Consider the following 13738-nt stretch of genomic DNA (forward strand, 5'->3'; position numbering starts at 1 on the left):
ACCGATCCGCAAGACTCTACTAAACCGGCTCATGTACGGTGAGACCTATATAACCTAGGCTCTAATATCAACTTGTCACGACCCTAAACTACCCCGGTCATGATGGCGCCTATCGCAGTACTAGGCTAGACGATTCGACATTTATAACATAAATAAGTCTTTTTCTTAATTCATTTGCTAATCAGATATTATCACAAATCTTTCGTCTAAACATTTCAAAACAAGCAAAAACAAATATGCAAAACATCAACCACCGCCCGATCCCGGTGTCACTAGTCATGAGCCACTAAAATACAATCTGATACCGTCTACTCAATACAAGATGAGTCTGATAAAAACAAATACTAATAGATAGGAATGAGAAAGGCAAGGCTGCGAATGTCGTGCAGATACCTTGTTAACTCCGTAATGCTCTGAAGGTAAGGAACAACTCTCACTCGGATGCCCTGGCACCTGGATCTGCACCCAAGGTGCAGGGAGTAACGTGAGTACACCAACTTAGTATGTAACAATTATAAATAAAGGTCGAGTGCAGCGACGAGCATTTGAAATCATATACATCTCATAACATGAAAATCTCGGTGGAAATAACAAAGTCAATTCAGTAATTAAATTTCGAACATCTCGTAAAAACTTCAGTTTCGATGAAAGTTGTTTAAAACATTTATTCAACATTTTCAATAGAGGCTCAGAATAAAAGGAGAGTAAAAATAGTAATTTCATAAAACAGGCCCCTCGGGCAAAGTACCACTCATATATATAGCTCCTCGGGCAAGCCTCCCAATCACATGTGACTCAACTCTCATCAATCAGCACTCACGCTCAATAGGTACCTCATCAACCTCACAGCCACTCGGGCATTTTAGTGAAAAATCAGGGATTTCTGCCCAAACAACTTTTATATATTTAAAAGTAGAGTAATGAAACTGAATAAAATAATAAACAGGTAAAAATCATGACTGAAGATATGCTTTTGAATCAAAACAGTGTGGGGATAATAGTAAATTGCCCCGAAGGGTCCAAACATTACGGCATAAAGCACCAAACATGGCATTTAGCCCAAGTTAACGGAATCATTTCTAAAACACATATATATCATATAGAGTTTATAAAAAATATGCAAAATTCAAGTCCTAATCTCCCAATTTCTTCTCTAATTTTTCCAATAATATCATGATTAAATAATGGAATAATCGCCATAAAAACAAGATACAAGGTCCCAGTAGCTTACCTCACTGAAAATACTTAATTCCCTCTTGGAATTATAGTCCCCAAGCTCCAACTCATCCAAAAATGGTGAAGAAATAGCAAAAACTCGCGAAGGTGGCCTTTATACTTTCTGCCCAGCGACTTCCGCATCTGCAGTCTCCAAGTTGCTTCTGCGACGCAGCACCTGCGGAAATTCTATCGCAGGTGTGGTTTCCACTTAAATTCCAGAACCCGCTTCTGCGGTCAACATCTCGCAGGTGCGGTCCTGGTGTGCACCTGCAGTTTTTCTCAGATTTCCAATTCTCCGCATATGCAGTCCAAATCTCGCTTTTGCGAGTCTCGCACCTGCGGTCCCCAATCCGTAGGTGCGGAAATGACAGAAGCAACAAAGTTCAGCTGCTCAAACCAAGTTCCAATATTTCCGAAAACTATCCGAAATCATCCCAAGGCTCCCGGGATCTCAACAAAGAATACAAACAAGTCATATATCACTACTCAAACTTATTCAAACCTTCGGAACACTCCAAACAACATCGAAATACCAAATTCACCTCGGATTCAAGCCTAAGAACTTAAAAACTTTCAAATTCCACAAACAACGCCGAAACCTATCAAATCACCTTCGAATGACCTTAAATTTTACACACACGTCACAAATGACACAACAGACCTACTCCAATTTCTGGAATTCCATTCTGACCCCGATATCAAGATTTTCACTGACGGCCGGAAAATGCCAAATTTCCAATTTCGTCAATTCAAGCCTAAATCTACCACAGACCTCCAAATTACATTCCGAACACGCTTCTAAGTCCAAAATCACCTAACAAAGCTATCTGAACCATCAGAATCCACATCTGAGACCTTTTACTCATAAGACAATATCCGATTGACTTTTCCAACTTAAGCTCTAATAAGAGACTAAATACCTCATTCCACTCCACGACCACTCCAAACCTGAACCAACCAACACATTATGATGAAATACAGTTGAATAACACTAAAGAAGCAGGAATGGGAGAAACAGGACTGTAACTCATGAAACGACCGGCCGAGTCGTTACACCTACACTTGCCCCAAAAGAGAAGTCTCGTAAAATAGTCTTGAGTTAAAAAGTGCCAAAGCACATAGCCACATTTCTAGGAGCGCAATAGTGTTGTTAATTCAAACAACAGCCACATTTCTAGGAATTCCATACTCAAAACTCAACTTCATTCATAAAAACAAATACTAATAGGGCCCGAGACACAATTTTCATTAAGGGAATTAAAAAAAATATAAAAAATAAGCACGCAAAGAAACTAAGAATATATATATATATACACACACACACACACACATATACACACAATATAATTTTCCAATCGAACCTGTTTTCGCCCCTAGCTCTGCCCCTCAATACTAGGTATGACTTTTGAGAAGCCTGCCTGTATTTTAAAAATTAACACCCTGGGGATAATGTTGGTGTGTACTTGCCAAACGATGAAATATTGATCAATGAATATAGACAATTAAGAGACGAAGATTGATAATAACAAAGCAAAGTAAAACTTGAGACAATGAATTTGACCATAAAGCTCAATACTTTCTTAAACAAATAAAACAAATGACTTTCTTTACTTAGACATCAACACAAATTATACATTTGACGCTCTTAAGATGAGGTTGATTTTAATGCAATAGGAATATATGATGTCTAAATTTAAGAGTACTCGTCGTTTGCCAAATGAAGCAACGAACTCGAAGTGACAAGGAGCAAATTTATTATAATTGAGTTAAACAGTATTTGCAACCAATAGCGTAAGTGGATGGCTAATTATGAGTTATGAGTTGTGAGTTTGAGTTTGTAGAAGTGATTTTAATTTTGTGATGACCCAAAAGGTCATCACTTGATTTACGAGTAAATTTTGTGTTCCGAGGCCTTAGAAGCCTTCTTTTTCCTCACTACTATTTGCGTGCGCGGTCCGGATGTATATCCGGAATGCTTTTATGTGAAAATGTGATGAAAATATTAATTTGTCCTTTAAAATTAAATTTAAGTTGACTTCGGTCAACATTTTGAGTAAACGGACTCGAACCTGTAATTTGACGATCCCGGAGGTTCCGTAGGAAAATATGGGACTTTGGTGTATCCCCGGAATCGAATTCCAAGGTCCTAAGCCCGAGAAATGAATTTTTGAAAGAAATTATTTTACTGAAAATATAAGAGTTTTTGGAAATTTGACTATATTTGAAATTTATGGTATGGGGCCCGTATTTTGGTTCCGGATCCCGATACAGGTTCAATATGACATTTAAGACGCGTCTGTGAAATTTGGTAAGAAACGGAAGTCGTTTGATGTGATTTGGACCCGTAGTTGTGAAATTTAATACTTTGAAAGTTTTGAGACTTTTCTTAGATTTCTATGCTAAATTCGTTGTTTAAGATGTTATTTTGGCGATTTGATCGCACGAGCAAGTCCGTATGATGCTTTTAGACTTGCGTGCATGTTTGGTTTAGAGCCCCGAGGGCTCGGGTGAGTTTCGGATAGGCGTCGGGGGTGATTCAAACTTAGAAAATCTGGTGTTTTTGTTGTTTGCTGGTGTCGAGGTTTTTGTTCTATGCGATTGAATAGCTAGGTCCGCGATAGCATAGAGTTAATTCTGGGGGTCATCATTTATTCTATGCGATTACATAGCTAGGTCCGCGATATCATAGAGTTAATTCTGGGGGTCACCATTTGTTCTATGCGAACGCATCCAATCATGTGCGAACGCATAGGTTCCCTGCCCAGTTATTTTAAACAGTTGCAAAACAGGATTTCTTCAAAACTTCATAACTTTTTCACTTAAACTTGAACTTGGGTGATTTTTGAAGAGGGATTTCACCACAAAAACATATATATGTGTTCTTAGACTTGTTTTCTTCAATTTCCATTAACACCCATTAGATTTCTAGGCCTAAATCATGTTCTTAAGAGTAGAAAATTGGGGATTTGGGTAGAGTTAAGGCTTTTTGAATAATTGAAATTTAGACCTCATTTTGGGGTCGAATTCCGAAACTAATTACATATTCGGGCTCGTGGGTGAATGGATGATCGGGTTTTGGTCCGAACCTCGTGTTTTGACCAAGGCGGGCCCATGGTCGATTTTTGATTTTTTTGGGAAAAATGATTGAAAACCTATAATTTAGCATTGAGATTGAATTATTTAGCATTTATTTATGTTGTTATATTAATTTGGACTAGATACAAGTAACTTGGAGGCGAATTTTAAAGGAAAAGTGGCGTTTGAGGCTTGAGTTGACCGTGGAAGTTTGAGGTAAGTGTTTGGCCTAACCTTAGCTTGAGGGATTAGGAGTCGTGTCTTGTTTGCTACGTGTTAACTGTGGAGTATGACATATAGGCATGGTGACGAGTATTTATACGTCAGTGTCATGCATGCCCGTGAGTCTTGTATTGTAATTTTTATGACTCCATTGTGGTTTATTCATGCTTCATATGAGAATTATATTATTGTTCCCTTGCCGGGATGTTGTTGTGATATTATTGTTCCCTTGCCGGGATATTGTTATTATGCTATTGTTCCTTTGCTAGGATTCTTTTATGATTGGTGTTGATAAATGAAATAGGAGCGAGTTGCACGCCTGCAACAGTAATACATGAAATGAGATCGAGTTGCACGCCTGCAATGGTAATATATGAAATGGGAGCGGGTTGCACGCCTTCAACGGTAATATATGAAATGGGAACGGGTTGCGCGCCCGCAACGGTACTATATGAAATGGGAGCAGGTTGCACGCCTGCAACAGTACTATATGAAATGGGAGCAGGTTGCATGCCTGCAACGGTACTATATGAAATGGGATCGGGTTGCACGCCTGCAACGGTATTACATGTGTACTTGTTCTTCTTATTTCCTTATCTTTTGCTGGTAATTGATTTATGACGTTCCTTACATTTCTCTACTGTTATTCTGTTATTATCTGTTACTCCCCACAGCATGTTTCTCCCTCACAACTTTAGCTGTAATTATTTGCTTCTATTTCCGTTGTATATGATTTAACTGCATAGGATTATTTGGTAGTCTGGTCCTAGCCTCGTCACTACTTCGCCGAGGTTAGGCTAGGCACTTACCAGTACATGAGGACGGTTGTGCTGATACTACACTCTGCACTGTGTGCAGATACTGATACCGGAGCATTTGGACCGTAGTGAGGGTGCTGTCTTCAGTCCATTCAGGCGACCCGAGGTAGTCCTGCAGACGTCCGTGAGCTTTGACGTCTCCTCCTATCTTTTCTCTTTCTGTTTTTACTTTTCAGAGACAAACTTTTGTATTTCTATTCAAATCTTATTTATAGTATTCTTAGATAGTCCGTGACTTGTGACACCAAATTCTGGATAGTATTGTACTTCAGATTATGTAGCAGTGTTTGGTTGAATTATTAAGTTTTTCGTCTTCCGCATTCTAGTTACTTAATTTATTCCGCTGTTTAATCACTTATTATTTTAAATTGTCGAATATATTTAATAAAAAGTGTAATAATTTTATAATATTCGGCTTGCCTAGCTTTCACGAGTATGAGTCATCACGACTCTCGAGAGTGAAAAATCCGGATCGTGACAAATTTGTGTCCTATGTTTACTTTGCACTATTAATGAACTTTAGTGAAATGTTCAAAATAACATAAAATAATATCTCTCATAAAACGAGTATTAATCTTATATAAGTTTACTCCTATTGTACAAGTAACTATATATTTCAAATGACTTTACATTTTTCAAGTAAACTAGAGTTGGAACAAATTAATTCATTTGATTTGGGTTTTTTTCTCCGAGTTCAATTTGGAGAAAATGACACTAGATGACAACACACGAAGAATTGGTAAATTTATAACTTTATATTAGGTTTGACAAAGGCATCCCCAAACAATTGGCATTATATAGTCAAAACTTAAAAAAATAAACTATTTTCTAATTTATTTTCTCTCTCTTGTTTGCTTCCCCTCTCCTTCTCTCCTGTTCACCCCGTTTTTTGGGTGACTTTCTTTACATAAATAAAATACAATAAATTAGTTAATATGTAAGTATTTCACTCCAAGATGTTCCAGTAGGTTTATCAAATAAGCCTACCAGAATTCAACAGAAGGAAATAATGTTTGATATAGGGTTCTGCATTCATCCCTAAGGCATGGCTATTTCAGTTGCCAAAGAGTCAAACTCCAGACCCTTTCCCTTATACACACTTTCACAGGTTAAATTATAAAACTAACCTAAGAAGCACTCAGAATGAAAAGGACTAATTGTTAAATTATTATGATATCAATGATCTATCGACCTCATACATGTTTATCCTCATCGTGCTCACAATCAATTCAGAATTGAATGAATATTCGTATAGTTTTTGCAAAAATGATCAGAGTCAAATCAAATGGAAAAGGATATTCGTATAGATTTTGCAAAAATGACCAGAGTTAAATCAAAGGGAAAATTAAAGTAGAAATAAAGGCGAGCATTCAGAATGAGTAGGAGGTTGGTTATTCTTCATAAATAATCGGAATTGACTTTTTTATCATCATTATGCTCGCTTTGTAAAAACCACAACTTTGAAAACAAAATTTAGCAAATTTTTTTATTTAAACAACAAAAATAATAATTCTTTCACTGAAGAAATAAAAAACCATCAGAAAATTTGGATATTAACATCAGTCAGGTACACAAAAGGTACCTCAGACGACCGTCGTGAGAATATTAATCCAAAATCATCACTCGGTTTCACCACAATAAAAAGAGAAAAAATTTACAGCAAACGAAAATTAATAAAACACAGAGAATACCGAAAAATTGAATCTCAAAAAGAACAATTTTCCGCCATGAAAAAGCACTGATAAACAATGAGCACGATTGAAGGAGGAGATAATCGAACTATATTTATAGTGTTGGAGCTTCATTCTTTAGGGTTTCAATTACGAAGTTGAATTTACCATTTTAACCTCAATAATTTCAATTGGGCTTAAATGTTAGTTCTAGAGGCCCATAATTAGAAAAATAGGCCCAACGAGTTATTATCAGATTAAGGCCTATCCAATATCCATCGGTTCGTCGCCGGATCAAAAGAAGAACCGGTTAAACTCCGACGGGAACAAAAGCAAATTGTGTAAACTTCCGACGATTCAGTGCTACCATGGCGATCGATTCTATTCCTCCCATCATCGCTGCTCAGCTGAATTACTTAGTCACACACTGTCCATTCTCTGTCAAGGTCAGATAATATGTGTTTGCACCCAAAAAATTAGGTCATTTTCATTTAACATGCTTATGATTAGATTATTCACTGACAAAATTTGGTATTTGGAGCATGTTTCAGGTGGAGAATATGTGGCCAGGAGGCAAAAACACTGGTTTATTTGATCGTTTCTCCTTAGTCATCCCCTTTTGCCTCGATTACATCAAATGTGAGTTCATTCTTTTAACTTTCTAATTTACATTTCAATCGGCTGCTGTAATTCTAATTTGCATTTCAGTCAGCTTTTGTAATTCTAATATACGTTTCAATCAGCTGTTGTATTTTTCTAATTTACATTCTTCTTAACTGTTTCAACTACCTGAATTTGGGGCAGGGGATGTGATTTATAATGCAGCGTATCCGTTGGCAGCACCAGATGTTATATTTGGGCCGGAAGATGAAAATTTTCGGCCCTATCGTGTTATTGGCGAAGCTAGTGACTCAAAATCATTGAAGAATCCTCTTACTGATTGGAATAGTAGAGACCCGACTCGTCTGTTTTCTCTAGTTCTGCAACTCAGGTGTTCTGTTTACTGTTTATTAATGCTTACTTACAGAGCATTTATTATGAAGAGAAGTAGTAACTTTTTCGTAAAAAATGGTAAAGAAGAGCTGAGCTTTAGTTTATGTGGTTGTTAGGGAGTTGTACAAAGCGTATCAAAAGAAAAGAGTTGAAGAAGTTGATGATGACAGGTTGAAGTTTGAAATCAGCACAATGCTCGCCAGAGAGGTAAAGCTTCCAGTTTGATCATCACATTGTTGTTTGGCGTGATTCACCTAATTTTGTAGTAGAACGATGATCGTTGTGGTTTTAGTTGAGTTGTAAAATTGAAACTGTGTTGTGTAAATTAGCTTCAATTTTCTTTTCCAAAACTTGTGAGCTTGTTGGTTTTTGTGGCTTGGAGGCTGTTAAGTTGCTTCCAGTGTGAGCAGAGGATATGGGATCAGAAGTTCCTTCTGGGGGAGCTAGGTTACTTATTGCTTTAGGAGTACGGGCTTGCTTGTCTGACTGCAAATTGTACTTGATTCTTTATGAAGAAGAAGCGAAAATAATACTTCATTAAGCAAAAACAAAAGCTGAAAGAGAAACTCTATAGATTCTAGGCATCATGGTAGTTCTTGTAGAGAGCATTTATTCTGAACTCTATACATCCTCAAATTCTGAAATTCTTACTGGGAATCAGTGGAGGCATTGTCAATTCTGGAGAGAGGACGTTGTAGCAATAGTTTCTTAACTCTCTAAATTGTATAAATTCTCAGTATGCTATTTATATACATCCATAGATTTCAACTTCAGTATTGGGAGTGTCTTTGGTTGATTAGTAAGGTGTATATTGAAACTAGCTGTATCTGACAGTCGGAAGATTTGTTGACTGCAGACCAAATTGTTCTGAAAGGATACATTATGTTGTGAGTTGGATCTTGAAAAGGTCACAGTCACTTTTTTCCTGTCGCCTAAAGATTCTGCATTTCAATTCTTAGGTATTTGATGGTCTAGTGCTTATAGTTTTAACTATTAGCATTATCATGGTGGATTTATACGGCTCAATTGAGTGCATGAATTAACTCTATTCTTGATGATTTTCTTGCCTAATTGATTCGATTGAAAGATTTCCATAGAGTGGGAAGGGGTTGAAAAGAGTTGTCGTTGCCCCACGCCCTCCTCTTCTCCTCAAGTTATAACAAATTGTAGTTAATACACTGTTCTGTTCTTAATCATTTGCAGGGAATTGAAATGTCTCTGAGTTCAAATGTTGATAAGGTACTCCACTGTAACTAACACCTGCATTAAGTAATCCCGTTTTCTGCTCTTACATGAAATGATTCTCCTGCATAACACTTGATCTTGACTATATGGATGGTTCTATGCCATTAAATTGTAGTGTAGCCAGAAGAGGTTAAATTCGCTGTCCCTTTGCTGGATTTGGATTTGAACAAAATGGTTGTTGGATCCACATGGCGCCATCAGCAAAAGATATACTTACAGGTGGGCTTTCTGAATAATGCTGCCATACTTGCCTATATTTCTCTGTATATATGAACAGAAGACGAAGACACTAGTAGATCCTCATATCTTCCGGAATAAATTAAAAAAGGTCTATGGTTTATGTCATGGTCGTTACAATATATTTATAGTTTGCTTTCTTTTGAAATAGCTTAGTTGTAAAAATAATACATATAACCTATTAAAAGAATGAAGATTGTGTTTTATAAAAATTAGGCTCGTAGAGAACCACAATAGGAGAAAGCATTGATTGAAGGAATATAAGCATGACATCATTTTGGAGCATCGAGACACATTTGTCATGGATATTTGTGCCCTACCTTATTTTTGTGTATCTTGCTGAGGTAAAATAATTGTGAAAGAGCGCCATGCATCTTTTGTTGTTTACTTGTTTTCATCTCATTCTTAATGCTGCATCATTTAAGTGTTATTGAAAATGGAATGTTTTTGTAGGTCAAATTGTCTTTTTGGCTTGTAATTTGTCGTTGTGGTTACATTTTTTTGCTTAATTGCATTTTTCGCTTGTAATTTCTCCTTCTCTTTCCTGGTTCTGATTTGATTAGCTTTAATAATGTGACAGGTTATATATCCGATTGGCAGAAAATACTCCAGTGCTCCTTCTGCTCCACGTTTGAAATTGGTTTCTTCTTCTGAATTGAAGTCTCTATTCTCAATTGATGATTTTAGGCTTCCTGCATGGTTGGATGGAATGTAAGTTCTGAATACTGTTGCAGAAGCTGGCAATCTAATCCACCTTTCTCCTATTTGTGGGATGCCAAATTCTGCTTTCCTTTCCAACAAAGTTGCTGTGTCATTTCATCTTCATAATTCTTTTCTTTATAAATTAATAAATCTAGGTGCATGGCTGAGTACCTTCCAACTTTAGAAGAAATGCTTGAATCGCAGGTTAGCTTCACTAGTTTTTATCCATAAAAATTCAAGCCGAATAATTTTAAAAAAAATAAAAATAAAATACCAAATTATTTTTTGTTGAATTCCTCTTTCCATTTTTGTCCATCTACTCTTGACAGATTAAAGATGCAGTTGCATCCGTTGAAAGTAGAAGGAAGCTCATTATGGCATTAGCTCCTCTTTTTGGAAGGCCAGTAGAAGCCGATCCAGTATGCGACCTTAATTCCATTGTAATTGTATGTTTGCTGATAGAATAACATGCTGTAATGCTCCTTTCTTTTTATGCCAGGTTTTCTGCAGGAAAGCGACTTTTCTATCTTCCTCTGGGGTATTTACTTTTCTGGTATGGTCTCCATTGACTTATATGCAGACAAACACACAGAAGAAATTTCTCTCTTGATGTGAAATTTGAAAGAATCTTATTTTTGGCTATTTAAGACATATGCTTGGGTGGAATGGGTGCATAAGTTTCAGTGTTTGCTTCTTTAGAGAAGAGGGGCAAAAGGAAGAAGTCTTGTTACCTTGAAAATTGTGGGAAATTGAGTTAGAATTTGAAATTAATGCAAACTCTTAGCATTGAACACAAGATAGACAATGAATCTCTTAGAATAACTCAACAAAAAAAGGGCAGCCCTGTGCATTAAGCTCCCGCTATGCGCGTGGTCCGGGGAAGGGCTGGACCACAAAGGGTCTATTGTACGCAGCCTTACCCTGCATTTCTGCAAGAGGCTGTTTCTATGGCTCGAACTCGTGACCTCATGGTCACATGACAACAACTTTACCAACAAAACATATTGTGTCGATGGTAGAATAACTCAACAAAACATAGAAAAACATGTCATGGTCCTACCTATAATTGCAATTTGTCCAGCATATCGTGTTGCTCTTTTCTGTGTTCTTCCACGAGATAAGCAAAAGTTTTATGTCTTAAATTCTCACCGAAGACCATTTCCCCATGATTGAATATCATCATTTGTGCTGCTTTTATCTGGAATGTTTTATTGATGTAGCAACTATTGGTAAATATATCTTACTAGGCCCTTGATATGTTAGGTTCATGTTGCCATCCCACTTCAGTTCCCTAAGCAGCAGCCAAGTTTGATGTTTCAGAGTTCGCAGGTAAAATAGTTTGGCACCATTCAACTATGTTGATGCCGCCTTTCCTTTTCCATATTTTAAGTTCTTTCTCCATGCACCTTATTTTATGAAAGTTCATTGACATGATGGGATTTCTAATATTTTAGTTTGGTAGTTTGCAATACTTAAGCATCTTTAAGTATTGTCTTCATGAGCCTATAGTATTCTCATTCACATACCGTTTTTGTGAAAAAGATAAGTGCTTATGCTCCAAATCTCGCCCACACATCCGTGATAAAACAGGAGCAAAACTTCTCAGCTTTTGCTCGCCCTCTCATTTTTTTGTGCTTACTTTGCCTAAAATATTCTGACGGTGCTGTCAATTGACTCACTGCTCATCTCTGTGCATGTGTGGTGCACCGGCATGTTTGTATAGCACTTTAATTCTCAAGCTCTGCCCATCAAGTCTCCGGTGATTACTGAATATCCATGGAGTCCCAGATGGGAAATATCAGATATGGCTGAGCGGATCTTGTAAGTTCCCACTTGTTATTGCTTGTATAGTTGGGAAGGTTTGCTCTTTAGGTCGCTAATACCACTTGTTGAAATCAATTTTGTAGCGATTTCCTTGTTGAAGAATGCTTGAATTTCAAGAAATACTGCAATGAAACCATGCTTCAGAACCGATGAAAGCAGCGCTTACAAGAGTTCATTTGTTTTATATTTTGGTGATGTTTCTGTATTCCAAGTCTTTTAGACTGTGGATGTTTGTAATGTAATGTTTCTAGATGTGCAGAAGTTAGAACCTTACAAGGACCGAACAGCTTCCTAATTTTGCATGCTCTATCCCCTGCTTTTCTAAGTGGAGAACAATTTTTGTGATCCTAATCTTTTGTGTAATTAAAGGAGCTTATGATAATAGCATACCAAGAAAGTTTGTGTGAGATTCATACCCTTCTCCTTCTAAACTTTTTGGATCTTTTGAAGAATAAATGCTAGTTCCATTTCCAAAGAAGATTCTTTGAACAATATCAAAAGGTGACAAATAGAAACTGTTTTATTACATATTTCGTCAATACTCAGTCATATTTGGTGTATTTATTAGATCGTTAAACATCATTAGTCAGTGATTAAGGACAAGGAAATAGCTAAATTGAAATTTTTTGGCCAACAAGAATAATGTGTATGTAAATCTTACCCTTATCCTGTGAAGGTAAAGAGGTGATTTCCAATAGATGCTCGGCTTAAGGAACAATGGAAATAAAGTTATAATCAGTAGCAACAACAATGTAAAAAAAAAAAATTGCCGTCATGGCGTAATAAATGTAAATCTTAGATTTTAGAGTTAGTGAGCTCAGCATACTTATGATTTTACTATAGTATTTTAATATTCTTTTAAAAGTATTTATGCATAATTCGAGTTGAAAGTAATCAAAGGAGAGTTAATATCTCATAACCCGATTTAGATCTGTCTTATGTGGTTGAGATCAAGCCTAAAATTATTCTATTGTTCAGATCTCAACTTTGTTGTCCCCATTTAGTACAAGAGTGGATGGTGTTGGGCACTCATATAAACATAGTGAAAATACTATAGATGGTGATCACGATATATTACTAGAAAAATGCAAGTAGACACACCTTATAGCGCAATTGAGACAAAAAACACGTAGCTGTCAACACCGCAAAAATTGCAGAACCTCACTGGCGGTAGGGTTTATGACATGGGCCGTTGGGTCTGGCCCGTGAAAACAATAAATAAAAAGAAAAAGAAAACAGAACCACGTGAAGTAAATAATGGAGCTTCACAGTGATGAAATGACAATAATTGAGTTTTTAGATCCAAATGATTGCTTTTAGTTTCAAAATTGCTCTACTTTCACTCTTATTGTCTCACCTTAAATACGAAAACATTCTTGAACACTTTTTATCCACTTTTGACAAGATTAGAAAGGAACTACTTACTGTAAACTTCTAAAGGATCCAACCAAAAAAAATTCTAAAGGAAACAATATCATATTCAGTGAAATTCATAAGTGGGACCGGAAAAGATAGTATGTACGCAAACATTACCTTTATCTTGTATAGGTAGATAGGGTGTTTCCAACGGATCATAAGCAAAATCACTGCATTAAAGAAAAAAAAAATATAGTAGTGAAGAAGTCATGAAAAAATAATAATAACAGAATCGAAACAGAAACAACATCAAATAGCAAGAGTGATACAAAAAGATAAAAATAGAGTAATTCCAACACCAAGGCACATCCATTTTCT

The 13738-nt window shown here is 36.5% G+C and overlaps 1 protein-coding gene and 2 non-coding genes across 3 annotated transcripts; 1 reads left to right on the forward strand and 2 right to left on the reverse strand.

The window, feature by feature from the left end:
• Positions 1–6703: 6703 nt before the first annotated feature.
• On the reverse strand, positions 6704–6774 carry LOC142167731 (small nucleolar RNA Z105). The gene has a single exon (XR_012697817.1). It is a non-coding gene; the product is annotated as a small nucleolar RNA Z105 (small nucleolar RNA).
• A 91-nt stretch (positions 6775–6865) lies between these two features.
• On the reverse strand, positions 6866–6963 carry LOC142167739 (small nucleolar RNA Z161/Z228). Its single transcript, XR_012697825.1, has one exon. It is a non-coding gene; the product is annotated as a small nucleolar RNA Z161/Z228 (small nucleolar RNA).
• A 274-nt stretch (positions 6964–7237) lies between these two features.
• LOC107815757 (uncharacterized) lies at positions 7238–12411 on the forward strand. The gene is made up of 13 exons (XM_016641390.2): positions 7238–7449; positions 7555–7642; positions 7808–7994; positions 8113–8203; positions 9200–9235; positions 9362–9460; positions 10059–10189; positions 10336–10384; positions 10510–10599; positions 10680–10733; positions 11444–11509; positions 11904–12001; positions 12088–12411. The coding sequence occupies exons 1-13, from the start codon at positions 7372–7374 to the stop codon at positions 12155–12157; spliced, it is 1137 nt and encodes a 378-aa protein (XP_016496876.1). The 5' UTR covers positions 7238–7371; the 3' UTR covers positions 12158–12411.
• The last annotated feature ends 1327 nt before the right edge of the window (positions 12412–13738 follow it).

This window comes from Nicotiana tabacum, chromosome 12 (genome assembly GCF_000715075.1).
Source record: "Nicotiana tabacum cultivar K326 chromosome 12, ASM71507v2, whole genome shotgun sequence".
In the NCBI taxonomy this organism is placed as follows: Eukaryota; Viridiplantae; Streptophyta; class Magnoliopsida; order Solanales; family Solanaceae; genus Nicotiana; species Nicotiana tabacum.

Excerpts from the sequence above, each read along its gene's own strand:
- LOC107815757 (XM_016641390.2), top strand. The coding sequence starts at position 7,372 with ATGGCGATCGATTCTATTCCTCCCATCATCGCTGCTCAGCTGAATTAC. Across the intron at positions 10,385-10,509 it reads AAGAAATGCTTGAATCGCAG|ATTAAAGATGCAGTTGCATC; the intron begins GTTAGCTTCACT and ends TACTCTTGACAG. Across the intron at positions 11,510-11,903 it reads TGATGTTTCAGAGTTCGCAG|CACTTTAATTCTCAAGCTCT; the intron begins GTAAAATAGTTT and ends ATGTTTGTATAG.